The following is a 22502-nucleotide window of genomic DNA, read 5'->3' on the forward strand; positions in this document are numbered from 1 at the left end:
TACTTAATATTTTGGTGTTTTATTTTAATTTTTTTTACTTTTTTTTTTAGCCCCCTTAGGGACTAGAACCGTTGTCCTATTCACCCTGATAGATCTCTATCAGGGTGAATAGGAGCTCACACTGTCCCTGCTGCTCTGTGCTTTGTGCACAGAGCAGCAAGGGAGCTAACTATGGCAGTCAGGGCTTCAGTAGCGTCCTGGCTGCCATGGTAACCGATCAGAGCCCCAGGATTACACTGCTGGGGCTCCGATCGGAGGAGCAGGGGAGAGGGGATCCGGTGGGTGGGGGGGGCGCGCACTGCACCACCAATGTTTTTAATACGGGGGTGGGGGGTGTACTGCGCCACCAATGTCTAATACTGGAGTTGGGGGGGGGGGGGGGACTGCACCACCAATGTCTAATACTGGGCTTGGGGGGGGCGCACTGCACCACCAATGAAGAGAAATCTCTAATTTATTCATATACAGGAGGCGGGAGCTGCAGAATCACATAGCCGGCTCCCGACCTCTATGAGCGGTAGCTGCGATCATTAAAATGAATGGGTCAGGATTCAGTCCGGGTGCTATGCGTTCACGTCACGCATTGCACCCGCGCGGAAAACTCGCTCATGTGAAAGGGGCCTGTTCACACAAAGGAAAGTCCAAAGCACAAAAACAGTCACCTTGTTAGCAGGTTCCTTCAGCGTCCACAACAGGCTTTAGGGGGCCTGTTTCCCCGCATGCGGCTCTCAGCCCAAGACAGAGACCTTGATTCTGAGCCGAGCTGCCTATTTAAAGGACAGCCAGGTGCTGCCAAATCCTGGACTTAAACTCTGGTCCGATATTTAACCTCACCTGGCTGGAAATCTGCCCAGCCGCCCATGTTGGGAGGAAAGTACCTGCCTTCCCAAACGAATCCCCTTGCTATGTCACATACCCCCCCCTTATGTTCAAACCTGAGGGGTTGAACACACGCCAGACAGTGTACCCAGGACAGGGCATCCGGGTTTCCCTGTAACCGGCCTGCCCTGTATTCTACCGGGAACTTTAAAGTTTTGCAAGGACAAGAACCATCTGGTGACCCGAGCATTCCTCTCTTTGGCCTAGCTCATCCACTTCAGAGGGGAGTGGTCGGTTACCAGATGGAACTTTCTCCCCAACAGATAATAGCGGAGAGACTAGAGTGTCCACTTCATGGCCAGGCACTCTCTCTCCACTATACTGTACCGGGTCTCGGCTGGAGTTAGCTTACGGCTGAGGATGACAATGGGATGCTCCTCCCCGTTGACTTCCTGAGACAGTACAGCACCGAGGCCCACTTCGGAGGCATCGGTTTGTACTATAAACTCCCTTTTGAAGTCAGGCGTCACCGAAACCGGGGACCTACACAGGGCTGACTTCAAAGAGGAGAAAGCCTCTTTCGCCTGGTCATTCTAGCGGACCATCACGCAGTTCTGTCCCTTCAAGAGCCCTGTCAATGGAGCTGCTAAAGTGGCAAAATGGGGAACAAACCTCATATAATAGCCCACCATTCCCAAGAATGACTTTACTTGCCTAGAGGTGACAGGTCGGGGCCAATTGCTTATGTTGTTTACTTGTGGTTTGATGACTCCGCACCTAATGACATACCCTAGGTATTTGGTCTCCTCTAACTCTATCGCACATTTTTGGGGGTTAGCAGTTAGACTAGCCTTTCGAAGGGAGTCCACTACGGCCTGTACTTTGGGCATGTGACTTTCCCAGTCAGTACTGTGTATGGCAATATCATCCTGGTAAGCCAAGGCGTATCGCCGATGTGGACAAAGCACAATGTCCATTAGATGTTGAAAAATGGCAGGGGTGCCATGCAGACCAAAGAGAAACACCTTATATTGGTACAGCTCCTCTAGTGTAATGAAGGCAGTTTTCTCTTTGGCAGCCTCCGTCAAGGGTATCTGCCAGTACCCTTTGGTGAGGTCCAAAACAGAAAAATACTGGGCTTGGCCTAACCTTTCAATAAGCTCATCCACCCGACGTATCGGATATGCATCGAATTTAGATATTTCGTTCAGCTTACGAAAATAGTTACAAAACCCTAACGTCCCGTTCGGCTTGGGTATTAACACTATAGGACTGGCCCACTCACTTTTAGACTCCTCGATGACATCTAGCAGCAGCATGAGCTGCACTTCATTCGAGATGGCTTGTCGTCGAGCCGCGGGTACCCGGTATGGCTTTAACCTGACTTTTGCCTGAGGCTCAGTGATAATGTCATGCTGGATTGCGGAATTGCATCCAGGGAGGTCCGAGAACACATCCGTGTTCTGACTAATGAACTCCCTGGTCTCCTGAGCTTGTTTAGAGGAGAGGCTGTCAGCAATTTTTACTGTGGCAACCGCTTCCCTTGCCTCAGACATAAGAGCTGGAACCTCTTCCCCTAGAAAACCTGGCCGCGGGCTGTCTTCAGTACAGGTCTCCCTATCTTTACCATGTTTAAGTAAATTAACATGGTAAACCTGCTCCGGCTTCCGCCGCCCTGGCTGGTGTACCTTGTAATTTACCTCTCCAACTTTCTCGAGTACCTCGTAGGGCCCCTGCCACTTAGCCAGGAACTTACTGTCCACGGTTGCTACCAGAACCAAAACCCGATCACCGGGGTTAAAGTTCCGGACCCGAGCCTGTCGATTATAGATCAGACTCTGGGATCGCTGAGCGGCCTCCATATGCTCCCTGGCAAGAGGCAAAACGGTCTCTATCCGCTGTTGCATCTTGGTTACATACTCCAAGACACTTTTATGCGGAGTGGGTTGCTGATCCCACGCCTCTTTGGCCACGTTCAACAGACCACGAGGATGTCTGCCATAAAGCAATTCGAAGAGCAAGAACCCAGTAGAGGCCTGGGGTACCTCTCGCCCCCAGTGAACATGAGAGAGGGCAGAAGATCCCATTCCTTCCCATCTTTAGACACCACCCACTTTAACATGGTTTTAAGAGTTTTGGTAAACCTTTCCAACAGACCGTCCATTTGCAGATTGTACACGGACCTTGGACATAAAAGGAGTCCCCTGGTCAGTCAGAACCTCTTTAGGTTGCCCCACTCGGGAGAACAACTCCATTAGCTCTTTAGCTATAAGCTTCGCCGATGTATGTCGCAGTGGCACCGCCTCCAGGTAAAGAGTGGCGTAGTCCAGGACGACCAAGATGTGTTGGTGTCCTCTAGCGGACTTCTGTAGCGGGCCTACGAGGTCCATAGCGATTCGCTCAAACGGCACCTCGATGATCAGGAGAGGTACCAAGGGACTGCGGAAAAGGTGCTGGGGGCTAGTTGCCTGGCAGGTCAGGCAAGACTTAAAGAATTCTTCCACCTCCCTAAACACACTGGGCCAGTAAAACCGTTGTAGTATCCGGTCCTGCGTCTTCTGCATTCCCAGATGACCCCCGAGAACATGCTGGTGGGCTAACTCTAATACGAGTTTGCGATAAGCCTTGGGCACCACCAACTGATCAATGGATTCACCTCGCAGCTGGTTTACCCGGTATAACATACTCTGATGAACCACAAAACAGGGGTACACTGACTCTGCCCCTGGTTGTTGTGGTTCACCATCTACTATTAATACATTTTCCCAGGCTCGGGATAGGGTTGGGTCCCGGTGTTGAGCAGTACCAAAATTATCCCCGGAGACATTAAGGTCTGCCAGCTCAGGACCCGGCGGCAAGTCCTCCGTGTCTCCCACCATCACACTTAGCTGGGTTGTCTCCCCATATTCCACCGAAGTGGCGGTCACTCCTACCGCTGGCCCTTCAGACTCGGGTTCCAAGGGTTCTGGTCTCCCTCCTGAGCTGAGCCACTCTTCTAGGGTTACCCCTGTCACATGGGTATCAGTCACTCTCGTAGTAGGCCACAGTGCTGAAAAGTCTCTCCCTATTATAAGTTCATAGTGTAGACTGGTGGTGACTCGTGGGTCCACCTTCCGGCAACCTTAGATAGAGACACCATAGCAGTGGGAATCAGATGTCGGGAACGGAGCGACGACCTCAGCCCACTGATCTCGGGGTAGATTCTCCCTTGTGGCCACCTTCTCATACATCGCCAGATACGTTTCAGCGTCATCTGATGGTGTCATCTTGGGGATCGCCTCACGGACCGCCTTCCGGACATCATGGACACTCGGGGACGCTCCTGCCGTCTGTAAAGCCATCACGTTCTGTAACAGCAGCTGGTTTGTTTCTTGCTGGTGTTGATTAGCCTCCATGAGAGCTTTTATTACAGCCTCCATTTTGTCACGTGACACAGGTTTAAATTTAGCTGGTTTAATCCAGGACATCCAGACGTACCCGAAAAAAATATTTTGGCGTTTACGCCAGCCTCACTGTGTGTGCCCGCTCCAAGCCACCAATTGTGAGGATTCGCCCTGGTAGGCAGGGTAAGCGGACGCAGAACAGAGGCAAAAGAAACTGTTTGTAAAACAAAACTTCAGTGTTTATTCACACAGGAGAAAAAAACAAAGCAACATTGACCGTCTTAGTGTTTGTTCTCACAAAGGAAAGTCCAAAGCACAAAAACGGTCACCTTGTTAGTAGGTTCCTTTAGCGTCCACAACAGGCTTTAGGGGGCCTGTTTCCCCATGTGCGGCTCTCAGCCCTCTACTATGGCACCATGCCTCAGATCCCAAGACGGAGACCTTGATTCTGATCCGAGCTGCCTATTTAAAAGGACAGCCAGGTGCTGCCAAAACCCGGACCGGCACTCTGGTATTTGACCTCACCTGGCTGAAAATCAGCCCAGCCGCCCATGTTGGGAGGAAAATACCTGCCTTCCCAAACGAATCCCTTTGCTATGTCAGTGCGTTCAGCAAAACTCGCACCATTATGCAAGCAAGTTCATTCAGTTTTCTCTGCGATTGCATTCAGTTTTTTCTGCACGAGTGCAATGCGTTTTGATGCGTTTTTCATGCGCGTGATAAAAAACTGAAGGTTTACAAACAACCATCAGTGAAAAACGCAATGCATCCGCACCTGCTTGCGGATGCAATGCGTTTTTCACTGAAGCCCCATTCACTTCTATGGGGTCAGGGCTGCGTGAAAAACTCAGAATATAGAACATGCTGTGTTTTTCACGCAACGCAGAACTGATGCGTGAAAAAAACGCTCATGTACACAGACCCATTGAAATGAATGGGTCAGGATTCAGTGTGGGTGCTATGCTTTCACGTCACGCATTGCACCCGCATGGAAAACTCTCTTGTGTGAAAGGGGCCTTAAAGTACAAGTCTCGGCCTTAGCAGCTTTCCTAGACACAAGCTTGTCAGACCATCCTCTGAGGCTGAGATCACACGGGCGAGCTTTCCGCGCGGGTGCAATGCAGGAGGTGAACGCATTGCACCCGCACTGAATCCGGCACCATTCATTTCAATGGGGCTGTGTACATGAGCGTTTTTTTCTCGATTTTCACACATGGTTGCTAGGTGACAGTCTATTCACTGTATTATTTTCCCTTATAACATGGTTATAAGGGGAAATAATAGCATTCTGAATACAGAATGCATAGTAAAATAGCGCTGGAGGGGTTAAAAAAAATAAAAAAATGAACTCACCTTCTCCTCTTGATCACGTAGTTCGCGGTCTCTTCTTTACTTCTTTAATGATGAATTACGTCAGATCACATGGTCCATCACCGTGGGTCCTACCACTAAACTACCTATGGTGTGTGAACACGGTCTGAAAGGTGCTAAGATCCAACTCACAGCCAAGCTCCCACATACCTCCATAGTGAGATCACTCATACAATGGAAGAAAGGATAAGGCTGAAGCCCCATCTATAACATGTGGCACAGGCTACCAGGTGCACCAGAATGTTACCAACAATGTTACCAGTTTATAACATCAGCTTGAGGGATTAGCCAGTATTGTCATTGTGGTGCACCTTTTGCAGTGATTTATGTATTTTTATATTTTCATCCACACATTATTCCATCCTGTGTAGGATGCTCTTGTGGTGCATGTGGTCGGCTGCCGTTAGCAACACATCAGATGCGGAGGAATTGCTCCCCCGGTTTTAAACACGCCACAGTGTTTGGGGTTTTTGAGCATTTCCTCCTATTTAGGCCACTTTATTTTAGTGATTTTTCTGGATCCAGATTTCACTGTAATCAGGAGATAGTTTTGCCATCCTTCTGCCTATCACCTTCGACAGATTTAGAAAGGCGTTTTCAAAGCCTGGATGTGAGACGTTGTTTGCTTACTTACTTAAAAGTCTGGGAGAAGATTAGGAAGTCGGATCACCTCCTTCTTCAGTTTCAGGGGCCTAACAAGGGTCAAGCAGCCAGTAAGGCCACCATTGCAAGATGGATTAAACAGAAGATTTCTCTTTGTCATGCTCAGAGGAAACTAGATCCTCCAGAGGGTCTCAAGGCCCATTTAACGCGGTTTGTGTCACCCTCTTGGGCAGAAAATGCTGCCATCTCGATTGAACAAATCTGTAGAGCGGCTGTGTGGGCAAACCCAATGACTTCTTTTCAACCATTATACATTAAATGTCAAATTTAAATAGTATTGGACCGGCACTCAAACATATGGGTTCATGCAAAGAACCAGTATAGTATGGTAAAATAGTGCAATTTAATAAAACATAAAATACATACACATAATAGTGGGATGGATGAGGTAATAGGTAAATAGACTCATAAAGTCCATACAATGCAAGTTGTTGAGGGGAGTTAATAATGTCCCATATTTGTGCGAATACTTTCTGGAAAATCGATTGCAAACACTGTCCAAGTAATGAATAGGAAAAATCTATAGGAAAAAATCGATAGCATGTGTTGCGTTCTTTGCTTGATTTGCTGGGATTCGCCCCAGCAACTAACAGACAAATACAGACGTGGACAAAATTGTTGGTACCCTTTGGTCAATGAAAGAAAAAGTCACAATGGTCACAGAAATAACTTTAATCTGACAAAAGTAATAAAAAATTAAAATTCTATAAATGTTAACCAATGAAAGTCAGACATTGTTTTTCAACCATGCTTCAACAGAATTATGTAAAAAAATAAACTCATGAAACAGGCATGGACAAAAATGATGGTACCCCTAGAAAACACAGAACATAATGTGACCAAAGGGACATGTTAATTCAAGGTGTGTCCACTAATTAGCATCACAGGTGTCTACAACCTTGTAATCAGCCATTGGGCCTATATATATGGCTCCAGGTAATCACTGTGTTGTTTGGTGATATGGTGTGTACCACACTCGACATGGACCAGAGGAAGCAAAGGAAAGAGCTGTCTCAAGAGATCAGAAAGAAAATTATAGACAAGCATGTTAAAGGTAAAGGCTATAAGACCATCTCCAAGCAACTAGATGTTCCTGTGAGTACAGTTGCACATATTATTCATAAGTTTAAGATCCATGGGACTGTAGCCAACCTCCCTGGACGTGGCCGCAGGAGGAAAATTGATGACAAATCTAAGAGACGGATAATCCGAATGGTAACAAAAGAGCCTAGAAAGACTTCTAAAGAGATTCAAGGTGAACTTCATGCTCAAGGAACATCAGTGTCAGATCGCACCATCCGTCGTTGTTTGAGCCAAAGTGGACTACATGGGAGACGACCAAGGAGGACACCATTGTTGAAAACGAATCATAAAAAAGCAAGACTGGAATATGCCAAACTACATGTTGACAAGCCACAAAGCTTCTGGGAGAATGTCCTGTGGACAGATGAGACAAAAATCGAAGTTTTTGCCAAGGCACATCAGCTGTATGTTCACAGACGAAAAAATGAAGCATATCAAGAAAAGAACACTGTCCCTACTGTGAAACATGGAGGAGGCTCTGTTATGTTCTGGGGCTGCTTTGCTGCGTCTGGCACAGGGTGTCTTGAATCTGTGCAGGGTACAATGAAATCTCAAGACTATCAAGGAATTCTAGAGAGAAATGTACTAGCCAGTGTCAGAAAGCTTGGTCTCAGTCGCAGGTCATGGGTCTTGCAACAGGACAATGACCCAAAACACACCGCTAAAAACACCCAAGAATGGCTAAGAGGAAAAAATTGGACTATTCTAAAGTGGCCTTCTATGAGCCCTGACCTCAATCCTATTGAGCATCTTTGGAAGGAGCTGAAACATGCAGTCTGGAAAAGGCACCCTTCAAACCGGACACAACTGGAGCAGTTTGCTCATGAGGAGTGGGCCAAAATACCTGCTGAGAGGTGCAGATGTCTCATTGACAGTTACAGGAAGCGTTTGATTGCAGTGATTGCCTCAAAAGGTTGCGCAACAAAATATTAAGTTAGGGGTACCATCATTTTTGTCCATGCCTGTTTCATGAGTTTATTTTTTTACATAATTCTGTTGAAGCATGGTTGAAAAACAATGTCTGACTTTCATTGGTTAACATTTATAGAATTTTAATTTATTATTACTTTTGTCAGATTAAAGTTATTTCTGTGACCATTGTGACTTTTTCTTTCATTGACCAAAGGGTACCAACAATTTTGTCCACGTCTGTATATAAGGTATTGGACTCTTGAATATGAACAAAAAAAAACACTGAGGAAGAAATGGGGATCTATTTCGAAAACGCATCTGGGATCGATGGGATATTCATAAAGAGTCCGAAATTTGAAGCATGGCCATGCAATACTGAAAGAGACCTAGGAAATTATCATCTGAAATGAATGTAAGCAAATCAACTGGTGGTCGATTTTATTAACGGCTGGCTACTGATAATAATCCATGATCACAAGATCGAAGCTTCACCACGATTTCAGCCACGAATGACAGAGTCTGTATCATACGAAAGAGAAAGAAAAAGAAACGGCTCATCTCGAGATAATTGAAGCGATCTTATGGAGATCCGATTTTATGACGTCAGTTAAGCAATTACACCTTGGCATTTGACTAAACCGACACCGAGGTAAGCGCTCTTACACGTGGGACGCCACAGAGCTGCGCAAAAGTGAGTACCATACTCATCACAGTTGAAGACTGTTTGCTATTGATTTTTTCCTATTGATTTTTCCTATTCATTACTTGGATAGTGTTCGCAATCGATTTTCCAGAAATTATTCGCACAAATATGGGACATTATTAATTCCCCTCAACAACTTGCATTGTATGGACTTTATATGAGTCAATTTACCTATTACCTCATCCATTCCACTATTATGCGGATGTATGCTTTTATGTATTTTATGTTTTATTAAATTGCACTATTTTACCATACTATACTGGTCCAATACTATTTAAATTTTACTGTTTTGAGGGGGTGATTCTATTTTGGACATTGGCACCAATCCGTGTATCTAGTGAGTGAGCCGTCCCATTTCTATTCATAAATATAATGTCATTCATACCCAGGATTTATCATTTGGGCGCAGAATTCTTTATGCAGTGATTCCAACCTAATTAAACTCCTCTGTTATTCCTCCTGTCAGTGCCATTGGGAAGGGGGGGGGGGGGGGGCGGCGGGGAAAAGGGTAAATTGCTCTAATCGGTAATTGGATTTTCTATTAGCCTCCCCAATGGCACTGGGGGCATTTCCCATCCTTAATTAGTTTTTTTTCCTTGGATTAATATAATTTTGTTTTGCATAACTACCGTGTACTCTATTATTTACTCACTTAGGTAAATAATGTTTTTTTTATTACTGTAGGGGTGCATCAGGGGGACTTCAAATGTTACATGGCAACTTAAAATTGTCCCAGTGAAATCTTCCCTCTAAAATTCATATGTTGCTCCTTCCCTTTTGTTCCCTGCCATGTGCCCATACAGCAGTTTACGACCACATATGGGCTGTTTCTGTAAACTGAATAATCATATAATAAATATTGAAGTTTATTTTGCTGTTAACCCTAGCTGTGTTGCAGGAAAAAATCGATTAACAAAAAATCTGCAAAAAAAAATAAAATTTGGAAATTACTTTCATTTTCTTTTAAGCTGTTGTGGAACACCTCAAGGGTTAGCAAAGTTTGTAACGCCAGTTTTGAGTAATGTGAGGGGTTTAGTTTCTAAAATGGGGTAAATTATGGGAGATTTTTAATATGTAAGCACCTCAAAATCACTTTATGGATTAAAAAAGCATTTTTGGAAATTTTCTTGAAAATTTGAAAAATTAGTTCTAAAATTTTAAACTTTCTAACGTCCTAAAAAAATAAAATGACATTTACAAAATGATGCCAACATAGAGTAGACAAATAGGGAATGTTGACTGATAACTATTTTATCAGTTTTGTTTGTTTTTTAAGTAGAGAAATTCAAATTTAGAAAATTTTGCATTTTTCTAAATTTTCAGTAAAATATATATATATTTTTTTTTTTTTATTAGTTAAAGAAGTTAAAGAAAAAAATATTGACCCAATTTTGCCGCTAACATGAAGTACAATGTGTCACCAGAAAACAATCTCAGAATCGGTTAGAAAAGTAAAACTATTCTAAAGTTATTACCACATAAAGTGACACATGTCCAATTTGCCGGAAGGTGAAAATTGGGCAGGAAGGTGAAAACTGACCTGGGGTAGAAAGGGTTAATATATGCAAATAAGCCTCTGGGAGCAACAGAGGTGTTGCCCTTACACCTAGAGGCGCCCCTTTTTCTGCACCTGCCACGCCCATTTCACTTTTTAATTGACAGGGTCAGGTGTGATTACGTTTTTACTGCCCGGTCCTGTCAATCAAAGTGAAAAGGGCGTGGCATGTGCAGAAAGGAGGAGCCTCTAGGTAAAAGGGCAACACCCCCGTTACTCCTGGAGGTTCATTTGCATATAATAAAACATAATTTTCTCAGCAGTGTGGGCACATATCAACATGGGACAAGCACAGATGCCTTCAGCTGCCAAGCGCACATGTACCAGGTCAGCCGGTGTCACAGGTACCAATCTGCTGACAGATGCCCTTTATTCTTGTGATTCCAACTGATAGGACGAGGGCAGTCTGAGCTCTAGATCTATGAAGTGATCTACTAGATCAGAGCTTTAGGCCGAATGCACATGGCCGTGGAATCCTGGCCTGGCATCCTGCTGAGAGCAGGAGCGCACGGCGTCATTGGTTGCTATGATGCCGTGCGCTTCATGCCGCCGCTGCACTACAGTAATGCACTCGTATGATCTATACGAGTGTATTACTGTAGTCCAGCGGTGACATGAAGCGCACGGCGTCATAGCAACCAATGACGCCGTGCGCTCCTGCTCTCAGCAGGATGCCAGGTCGGGACACCACGGACCGCTCACGGCCGTGTTCCACGGCCGTATACAGGGATTACCGCTGTGACCTGTAATTGTTTATAGTGATAATATGAAGGTGTGACAGGCTTTGACCTGAAACATGGAGGAACTGCCTTGATACACGTTATTATCTCCTCCAGTGTTTCCTCTTCTTATCTCCAGTAATTGTATTTTACATGGGATTTTCTATGATTTTACATCGGTTCATCTTCTTTCCATTCAGGTTCCTACAATATAGGATCCGCTCAGCGTATATCTCCTATATAAGATCATTCTCCTGATTGGTCCATCAAGGATGGATAGGGATGGGGACAAGATGGCAGAGAGTATAATAAATCTCACCCTAGAGATCCTCCTCCGGCTTACTGGAGAGGTGAGAGATTCTGATGATGTCACATTCCATCATCTTCTCTATGTTACTAACAGATGGACATGACTGGAGAGGTGAGGGACTCTGGAGATGTATGGAGTGATATTTATTACTGCGTCTCTCCATTATTAGGAATACATAGTAATGAAGAAGACCTCTAGTGAGCATTGTCAGGCCCCGGTACCTGAAGGACGGGGAGGAATCCTGAGCCCAATATCCAGGCCGACACCTCCCATCCCGATACATGAGAAAGTCAACAGAGAGAGGATCCTAGAGCTCACCAACAAGATCATTGAGCTTCTCACTGGAGAGGTGACATCGCTGGGAATGCCGGGACATTATACATTAACACTATGAAGGGATCTGGGTGATGACTGTATTATTGTGTTGTCAGGTTCCTATAAGGTGTCAGGATGTCGCCGTCTATTTCTCAATGGAGGAGTCTGAGTATTTAGAAGAATACAAAGATCTGTACAAGAACGTTATGATGGAGGATCACCAGCCACCAAGTAAAAGACATGACTAAATACACACATCCTCTCACTAGTTATATGTAAGAAATTAATTGTCACTGTATGTTTTTCCTACAGTTGAAGAAGAGAAAACAACTCCCAGTCCTCTTCCTCTACAGGATGAGAGATGTCCTAGTCCTCTTCTTCTACAGGATGGTTCAGAAGAACATCAAAGCATTCCATATGATGATCAGATAGATGGAAATAAGGTCTCATGAAAAGTTCTCTATGATCTGTAGAAGTGCTGTGAAGATCTTGTGTTCAATTTTGTTTTATAAACCAGTATTATATGTTATGTCCTTGTATAATGAGAAAGGTAGAGATGGCAGGATTATAGCTAACTATAGACCTTGCATGTCGTCTGGATATTCTCACAGTTTTCTGGTCAGTAGAGACTGCTGGTTGGAATAAGGAACCAACTAGATGCATATATACAGGAGACCTGCAGATATTTTTGGGTCAGACAATGAAACTTGGCACATGTAGATCCACTGTGTCTCTTGAACACATTTGACATGGTTCTGTTCCAAAGTGTGTTATATACAGTTAGGTCCATAAATATTGGGACACCAACACAATTCTAACATTTTTGGCTCTATACACCACCACAATAGATTTGAAATGAAACTAACAAGATGTGCTTTACCTGCAGACTGTCAGCTTTAATTTGAGGGTATTTACATCCAAATCAGGTGTAGGAATTACAACAGTTTGCATATGTGCCTCCCACTTGTTAAGGAACCAAAAGTAATGGGACAATTGGTTTCTCAGCTGTTCCATGGCCAGGTGTGTGTTATTCCCTCATTATCCCAATTACAATGAGCAGATAAAAGGTCCAGAGTTCATTTCAAGTGTGCTATTTGCATTTGGAATATGTTGCTGTCAACTCTCAAAATGAGATCCAAAGAGCTGTCACTATCAGTGAAGCCATCATTAGGCTGAAAAACAGTCTTAAAAAGAAGGAACGCACCGGTGGACCCAGAAGACCACGGAAAAAAACTGTGGTGGATGACCGAAGAATTCTTTCCCTGGTGAAAAAACAACCTTCACAACATTTGGCCAGATCAAGAACACTGTCCAGGAGGTAGGTGTATGTGTGTCAAAGTCAACACTCAAGAGAAGACTTCACCAGAGTAAATACAGAGGGTTCACCAAAAGATGTAAACTATTGGTGAGCCCCAAAAACAGGAAGGCCAGATTAGAGTTTGCCAAACGACATCTAAAAAAGCTTTCACAGTTCTGGAACAACATCCTATGGACAGATGAGACCGAGATCAACTTGTATCAGAGTGATGGGAAGAGAAGAGTATGGAGAAGGAAAGGAACTGCTCATGATCCTAAGCATACCACCTCATCAGTGAAGCATGGTGGTGGTAGTGTCATGGCGTGGGCATGTATGACTGAGAATCGAACTGGTTCTCTTGTATTTATTGATGATGTGACTGCTGACAAAAGCAGCAGGATGAATTCTGAAGTGTTTCGGGCAATATTATCTGCTCATATTCAGCCAAATGCTTCAGAACTCATTGGACGGCGCTTCACAGTGCAGATAGTCAATGACCCAAAGTATACTGCAAAAGCAACCAAAGGTTTTTTTAAGGGAAAGAAGTGGAATGTTATGCAATGGCCAAGTCAATCACCTGACCTGAATCCGATTGAGCATGCATTTCACTTGCTGAAGGGAAAATGCCCCAAAAACAAGCAGGAACTGAAGACAGTTGCAGTAGAGGCCTGGCAGAGCATCACCAGGGATGAAACCTAACGTCTGGTGATGTCTATGCATTCTAGACTTCAGTCTGTAATTGACTGCAAAGGATTTGCAACCAAGTATTAAAAACTAAAAGTTTGATTTATGATTATTATTCGGTCCCATTACTTTTGGTCCCTTAACAAGTAGGAGGCACATATGCAAACTGTTGCAATTCCTACACCGTTCACCTGATTTTGATGTAAATACCCTCAAATTAAAGCTGACAGTCTGCAGTTAAAGCACATCTTGTTTGTTTCAATTCAAATCCATTGTGGTGGTGTATAGAGCCAAAAATGTTTGAATTGTGTCAATTTCCCAATATTTATGGACCTGACTGTACTGCCCTCCTTCCCTACACTTTATCCCCTGTAAAGGGATCTGGACTTTGTTGCAGGGGAACCACTAGGCTGCTGCACTTGAAGTAACTGGTGACCCACGGGGTCAGGAAAGTCAGAATACATGCAGTCCGATAAATGGTCCGTTGTCAGGGCAAGCAGCTCAGGAACAGAATAGAGATCAGGCAAGGGTCAGGTCAGGCAGCAAAGGGTCCAATCTAGAAGTCAGGCAGAAGTCTGTACACAGAACAAGCTTTGCATGAAACTAGCATACTAGAACCTACTGATCAGGCTCCTTTCCATGGCTTGTAGAGATCAGAGTGCGTGCATGCCGGCCATATAAGAGCCAGAGATAGTGTGTGCACACATGACCTATGCGCAGAGAAGGTCATTATCGGCAGGAAGCAGGCCTCAGCTTGTGTGGGAGGACAGCGTTATTCCAGCAGCCGGGACCACTGGGAAGGGAGAGAGGGATGTCTGTGGGACTGGACCGCTGGAGCCCTAAAGCTATGGAGCAGGTAAACCAGGCAGCAGACGTGCCCACCAGCAGGAAGGAGAGGAGCTATAGGCATGGACCGCTGCCATAGCAGATAACTCTGCTGTCATTTCATCACTTTTTGTCATTGTAATTAATGATCTTTTCTGTTCACATCAAACATTCCACACGACTTCTCCATCAGTCTGCTGACTTTTACCATTTCTGTTTCACAGCTTTTAAATCAGGGTAAAGATCTGAACAATATTAAGGCTGAAGATACGTATGTGAGGGGTGATGAGCAGATCATAGAGGACATTCCCACCGATAACCACCCAGGTGAGTAGTAACCACTACATAAAGCAGAGAAGACTCACAGATTCTGCTCCTTCACTGGCTACTGATGACTCCTTGTATATTCTAACACTCTTTTGCACCTGGTAACCTCCATCACATGGTCTGGTGTGGGTGTGGCTCGCGGCCTGGCTTCATTCACAGTGTACAACCGCAGTATTCATGCTGGGCACTTGTGGGGAGCTTGGCTGCGAGCTGAATTATATCACCTTCAGACCGTGTTCACACCACAGTTAGAGCAGCGGTTAGGACCCCTTGCCATGCTGAGAACAGTGACGTGGTGCATGATGGGCTCCGAGATCTCCATGACTGGAATATATTGGCAAAAGTCTCAGCTTTTAATACCTTTATTCATGTCTTGCCAGCATAGTCAGTGCTATATCTGTTTGGTGCATTTTCTCTCTCTGTGTTTCATGACTCCTTGTATAGTCAGGTAGTGGTGGCAGTTTGGGGGTCACATATTGTACTTTCTGACAGGTTTTCCTTTATTAGCACACAATTGTTACCGATACCAGGTGTCCCACAGTATTGATCAGAAGGTTGGGGTTATCACCAATTCTTCTGACTTCTATGACTTTCCATAGTACTTAGAGGCTTTACTGACACTTCAGAATTTTTGGAAATAGGAAAAGCCTTATGGTAGAGCCGAAATAAAAAGAGCTGAAATATAAAGAGCCACCAATGAACAGTAGCAGCCGCCTGTCTGACCATAAAGATCTCACAATGTTCTGCCCTAAAGAAGTAATCATAGGAGGACAAATCCCCAGTGGTCAGTGACAGCTTGCCGGCCATTCTGCTCCCCCCTTCCTGCTAAAGACTTCAATGCTACACCCCACTCTCCCCAGGGGCTCTGACCAATCCCGGTATATGGGGCCCCAAAATATCTCATGGCAGCTGTTAAATGGTCCCTTGTTATCGGGTCCTAGACATAAATTGTAAACCCGGTGGTGTCCTAGTATCACACCCAAACAGGGAGGGGGGGAAATTGTGTAATCAATATTGGAGCCACCTATAGACTGTATCTAGTAGTTTAAAGAGTAGTAAATTCTTCATTTATTAATAAATGTTAATAAATGTTTTGATGCAAATATAGAGCGACTATTATTCAAAATCCATTAAATGGAACCTGTCATCAGAAGTGGCCTATTTATTTATTGTATTTATGGAGGAGAGGACGCTGTGTCTCGCCTCATCCAGCGGTACGCCCCAGTGACTACCTGAGCTATGTTTGATGACATCAGGTACATTTCAAAAGTAGATTTTTCCTACAAACAAATGCCCCAAAAAAAAAACAGGAGTGGATCAAAAACAGAGATGACACGTGAATGGAATATTTGCATGTCTTCTGTGTTTTGTACCCACTCCTGCTTTTGGCTACCAAATCATAAGCCAATCCTGATGGGACCATACAGGTCTTACAGCTGATACACAGACAGGATCCGTTGTTCATCTCATTTTTCCTTCCATCTGACAGATCAGAAGAAGGGTCAAATAAATGATGTCAGCCAGGCCGAAAGGCAAAATAGTGGCCCAGTCATGAAGTGGGGAGGGTGGAAACAGCATAAGAAGTCCGCAGAGTGGCCCTATGTCATAGTGGGGAGGTGGAAGCAGCAGGAGGAGACCACAGAGTGACCCTATGACATAATGGGGAGGGTGGGAACAGCATGAGGAGTCCACAGAGTGGCAAGGTAACATACTGTGGAGGTGGCAGCAGCATGATGAGACCACAGAGTGACCCACAGTGTTAGATCAAATAAATAAAAATTTAATGAAAACACCCCAGAAAAGTCTGTAATTTTCTCACTTCACCACACAACAGCTAATACAACATATTACTGCACAGCTGAACGGCAAATATATTTTTCTTTTGCCACTAATACACAGCAAAAAGGGCTTTACCACATATAACTGCACCGCACAAGGGCAAATAAGACGTACTGTAGAAATATTTCATTGTGATAAACCCTGTTAATGGCTGTATCAAACAGCACTTGCACCCCAATAACAAGAACGGTTTGCTCAGAGCGGTATAATGGCAATTTGGATCCCCAGTCAGTGCAGCAAGGTGTAATAGGATTGTTCCTATTACCCAGGCTGTGACCTCCCTCTACTGAACCCTGTTCAATATAAATGCTGTGGAACGATTCCTCCCTATCCTTTCCCTGCACCTTGAATAATCCTTCCCTTAACTTAAATCGTTTTTTTTACCACAATGAAGTTGTTTCTACCACTGTCCCTAGCGCCCGCTGACGTCTCTCCCTGCACTAAGTACACTGGAAAATGGCAGAATCCAAGATGGCTGAGGCTATTTATAGGGCTGTGACATCACAGGGCTGGTTGGCTGCATGCAGGCCCGTTTTAGTCAAAGTGTGACCCTGAGCAAAATCAAAAGTGGGGCCCCAAATCCTTAAATATTGGACTAGCAGTCTGACAGAACTTTGTAGGCACGGACAGCGGTTGCAACCACAGCAGCTGAGTGTAGAATGCCATATTATATCTCCAGCCTTTCCACTGTAAGCTGCTGATCCTGCAGCCTCTTTAGGGATGTTCACACAGAGTATTATTTGGATGTAAATTTTTTTTTCTAATTTTATAAAACACTTTTTGATGCAGTTGTGTAGTGGATTTTCATTCCTTTCAATGGGAATTGTGGACATGGACCCTGCGTTATGAAAGGCCAGGGCACTTCTCTTTTTCCATGGTGCAGTTTATAAAACCACAAGCTGGAAAAAAGGTGTTGTCCCATCTGGGCCCCTGAAGTGAAGGGACAGCACAGTGTGCATTCATCGTCACCCTCCATTATGCTATGAGTGTTCTGATAATAGCTGATCACTGGCTCTGCTATTTTAAAAAATTCTATAGCAGTGAATGGAGATAATGCTGCGCATGCTCACTGTTATGGGGAACGTGTGGACGTCACACTGTAAGGCTCCATTCACATGTCCGTAGTGTATTGCGGATCCGCAGTACACTGGGCCGGCACCCCCATAAAAATGCCTATTCTCGTCCGCATTTGCGGACAAGAATAGGACATGTTCTATTTTTTTACGGAGCCACGCACCGGAAATGCGGATGTGGACAGCACTGTGTATGCTGTCCACATCTTTTCCATCCCCATTGAGAATGAATGGGTCCGCACCCGTTCCGCAAAATTGTGGAACGGATGTGAACCCATTCCACGGACGTGTGAATGGAGCCTATGGGGGACCTGTGGATATCGCACTGTTATGGAGGATCTGTGGATGACGCACTGTTATGGGGGATCTGTGAATGTCACACTGTTATGGGGGATCTGTGAATGTCACACTGTTATGGGGGATCTGTGGATGATACACTGTTATGGGGGATCTGTGGATGTCACACTGTTATGGGGAACGTGTGGATGTCACACTGTTATGGGGAAATGTGGATGTCAGGGGGCCCATGCATGGCATTATGGGTGATCCCGCCTTCCCATAGTTCCTTTCTCCATGTCCTCACACGTGAAGCAGCCATTTTAGGAAAAAATGTGATTCGTTGCCAATCAAAATTTCAATTTCCCTATATGTCTACTTCATGTTTGGATCATTTTGTAAATGACATTTTCTTTTTTTGGGGGGGGGACGTTAGAAGGCTTAGAAGTTTAGAAGCAAACCTTTAAATTTTTCAGAAAATTTCCAAAACCCACTCTTTAACCACCTCCCGACCGCCGTACGCGTATATGCGTCCGGGAGGTGGTTGCTTTATTCCTCCTGGACGCATATACGCGTCTTCTCGCGAGACGCGAGATTTCCTGTGAACGCGCGCGCACAGGCGCGCGCGCTCACAGGAACAGAAGGTAAGCGAGTGGATCTCCAGCCTGCCAGCGGCGATCGTTCGCTGGCAGGCTGGAGATCCGAATTTTTTAACCCCTAACAGGTATATTAGACGCTGTTTTCATAACAGCGTCTAATATACCTCCTACCTGGTCCTCTGGTGGTCCCTTTTGTTAGGATCGACCACCAGAGGACTCAGGTAGGTCAGTACAGTCCCACCAAACACTACACTACACTACACACCCCCCCCCCCCGTCACTTATTAACCCCTTATAAACCCCTGATCACCCCATATAAACTCCCTGATCACCCCCCTGTCATTGATCACCGCCCTGTCATTGATCACCGCCCTGTCAGGCTCCGTTCAGACGTCCGCATGATTTTTACGGATCCGATCCATGTATCCATGGATCCGTAAAAATCATGCGGACGTCTGAATGGAGCCTTACAGGGGGGTGATCAATGACAGGCGGGTGATCACCCATATACACTCCCTGATCACCCCCTGTCATTGATCACCGCCCTGTCAGGCTCCATTCAGACGTCCGCATGATTTTTACGGATCCGATCCATGGATCCGTAAAAATCATGCGGACGTCTGAATGGAGCCTTACAGGGGGGTGATCAATGACAGGCGGGTGATCACCCATATACACTCCCTGATCACCCCCCTGTCATTGATCACCCCCCTGTCATTGATCACCCCCCTGTCAGGCTCCATTCAGACGTCCGCATGATTTTTACGGATCCGATCCATGTATCCATGGATCCGTAAAAATCATGCGGACGTCTGAATGGAGCCTTACAGGGGGGGTGATCAGTGACAGGGGGGTGATCACCCTGATTACCCTGATCACCCCCTGTCATTGATAACCCCCCTGTAAGGCTCCATTCAGACGTCCGCATGCGTTCTGTGGATCCGATCCATGTATCCATGGATCCGTAAAAAATCATGCGGATGTCTGAATGGAGCCTTACAGGGGGGGTGATCAGTGACAGGGGGGTGATCACCCTGATTACCCTGATCACCCCCTGTCATTGATAACCCCCCTGTAAGGCTCCATTCAGACGTCCGCATGCGTTCTGTGGATCCGATCCATGTATCCATGGATCCGTAAAAAATCATGCGGATGTCTGAATGGAGCCTTACAGGGGGGGTGATCAGTGACAGGGGGGTGATCACCCTGATTACCCTGATCACCCCCTGTCATTGATAACCCCCCTGTAAGGCTCCATTCAGACGTCCGCATGCGTTCTGTGGATCCGATCCATGTATCCATGGATCCGTAAAAAATCATGCGGATGTCTGAATGGAGCCTTACATGGGGGGTGATCAGTGACAGGGGGGTGATCACCCTGATTACCCTGATCACCCCCTGTCATTGATAACCCCCCTGTAAGGCTCCATTCAGACGTCCGCATGCGTTCTGTGGATCCGATCCATGTATCCATGGATCCGTAAAAAATCATGCGGACGTCTGAATGGAGCCTTACATGGGGGGTGATCAGTGACAGGGGGGTGATCAGGGAGTCTATATGGGTGATCACCCCCCTGTCATTGATCACTCCCCCCCTGGTAAGGCTCCATTCAGCCATTTTTTTTGGCACAAGTTAGCGGACATTTTTTGTTTGTTTTTGTTTTTTCTTACAAAGTCTCATATTCCACTAACTTGTGTCAAAAAATAAAATCTCACATGGACTCACCGTACCCCTCACGGAATCCAAATGCGTAAACATTTTTAGACATTTATATTCCAGACTTCTCACGCTTTAGGGCCCCTAAAAAGCCAGTGCAGTATAAATACCCCACATGTGACCCCATTTCGGAAAGAAGACACCCCAAGGTATTCCGTGAGGGGCATATTGAGTCCATGAAAGATTGAAATTTTTGTCCTAAGTTAGCGGAAAGTGAGACTTTGTGAGAAAAAAAACAAAAAAAAATCAATATCCGCTAACTTATGCAAAAAAAAAAAAAATTCGAGGAACTCGCCATGCCCCTCATTGAATACCTTGGGGTGTCTTCTTTCCAAAGTGGGGTCACATGTGGGGTATTTATACTGCCCTGGCTTTTTAGGGGCCCGAAAGTGTGAGAAGTAGTCTGGGATCCAAATGTCTAAAAATGCCCTCCTAAAAGGAATTTGGGCCCCTTTGCGCATCTAGGCTGCAAAAAAGTGTCACACATCTGGTATCGCCGTACTCAGGAGAAGTTGGGGAATGTGTTTTGGGGTGTCATTTTACATATACCCATGCTGGGTGAGAGAAATATCTTGGTCAAATGCCAACTTTGTATAAAAAAATGGGAAAAGTTGTCTTTTGCCAAGATATTTCTCTCACCCAGCATGGGTATATGTAAAATGACCCCCCAAAACACATTGCCCAACTTCTCCTGAGTACGGCGATACCAGATGTGTGACACTTTTTTGCAGCCAAGGTGGGCAAAGGGGCCCACATTCCAAAGTGCACCTTTCGGATTTCGCAGGCCATTTTTTACACATTTTGATTTCAAGGTACTTCTTACACATTTGGGCCCCTAAATTGCCAGGGCAGTATAACTACCCCACAAGTGACCCCATTTTGGAAAGAAGACACCCCAAGGTATTCCGTGGGGGGCATGGCGAGTTCCTAGAATTTTTTATTTTTTGTCACAATTTAGCGGAAAATGATGATTTTTCTTTTTTTTTCTTTTTTCCTTACAAAGTCTCATATTCCACTAACTTGCGACAAAAAATAAAAAATTCTAGGAACTCGCCATGCCCCTCACGGAATACCTTGGGGTGTCTTCTTTCCAAAATGGGGTCACTTGTCGGGTAGTTATACTGCCCTGGCAATTTAGGGGCCCAAATGTGTGAGAAGAACTTTGCAATCAAAATGTGTAAAAAATGCCCTGCAAAATCCGAAAGGTGCACTTTGGAATATGTGCCCCTTTGCCCACCTTGGCAGCAAAAAAGTGTGACACATCTGGTATCGCCGTACTCAGGAGAAGTTGGGCAATGTGTTTTGGGGTGTCATTTTACATATACCCATGCTGGGTGAGAAAAATATCTTGGTCAAATGCCAACTTTGTATAAAAAAATTGGAAAAGTTGTCTTTTGCCAAGATATTTCTCTCACCCAGCATGGGTATATGTAAAATGACACCCCAAAACACATTCCCCAACTTCTCCTGAGTACGGCGATACCACATGTGTGACACTTTTTTGCTGCCAAGGTGGGCAAAGGGGCGCATATTCCAAAGTGCACCTTTTGGATTTCACCGGTCATTTCTTACACATTTTGATTGCAAAGTTCTTCTCACACATTTGGGCCCCTAAATTGCCAGGGCAGTATAACTACCCCACAAGTGACCCCATTTTGGAAAGAAGACACCCCAAGGTATTCTGTGAGGGGCATGGTGAGTTCCTAGAATTTTTTATTTTTTGTCGCAAGTTAGTGGAATATGAGACTTTGTAAGAAAAAATAAATAAAAAATAAATCATCATTTTCCGCTAACTTGTGACAAAAAATAAAAAGTTCTATGAACTCACTATGCCCATCAGCGAATACCTTAGGGTGTCTACTTTCCGAAATGGGGTCATTTGTGGGGTATTTGTACTGTCTGGGCATTGTAGAACCTCAGGAATCATGACAGGTGCTCAGAAAATCAGAGCCGTTTCAAAAAGCGGAAATTCACATTTTTGTACCATAGTTTGTAAATGCTATAACTTTTACCCAAACCATTTTTTTTTTGC

General features: G+C 45.0%; 1 protein-coding gene across 1 annotated transcript in view; it reads left to right on the plus strand.

Annotated features, from left to right (window-relative positions):
- Positions 1-22502, plus strand: part of LOC122935524 (oocyte zinc finger protein XlCOF7.1-like) — a 34623-nt gene that overhangs the window by 5719 nt on the left and 6402 nt on the right. The window contains exons 2-6 of the mRNA XM_044291293.1: positions 11409-11558; positions 11688-11867; positions 11950-12064; positions 12146-12276; positions 14864-14966. Coding sequence (XP_044147228.1) covers positions 11481-11558; positions 11688-11867; positions 11950-12064; positions 12146-12276; positions 14864-14966 — 607 coding nt within the window. The 5' untranslated portion in view covers positions 11409-11480. The remainder of the gene's footprint in view (positions 1-11408; positions 11559-11687; positions 11868-11949; positions 12065-12145; positions 12277-14863; positions 14967-22502) is intronic.

The sequence above is a fragment of the Bufo gargarizans genome, chromosome 4, assembly GCF_014858855.1.
Source record: "Bufo gargarizans isolate SCDJY-AF-19 chromosome 4, ASM1485885v1, whole genome shotgun sequence".
Taxonomy (NCBI): domain Eukaryota; kingdom Metazoa; phylum Chordata; class Amphibia; order Anura; family Bufonidae; genus Bufo; species Bufo gargarizans.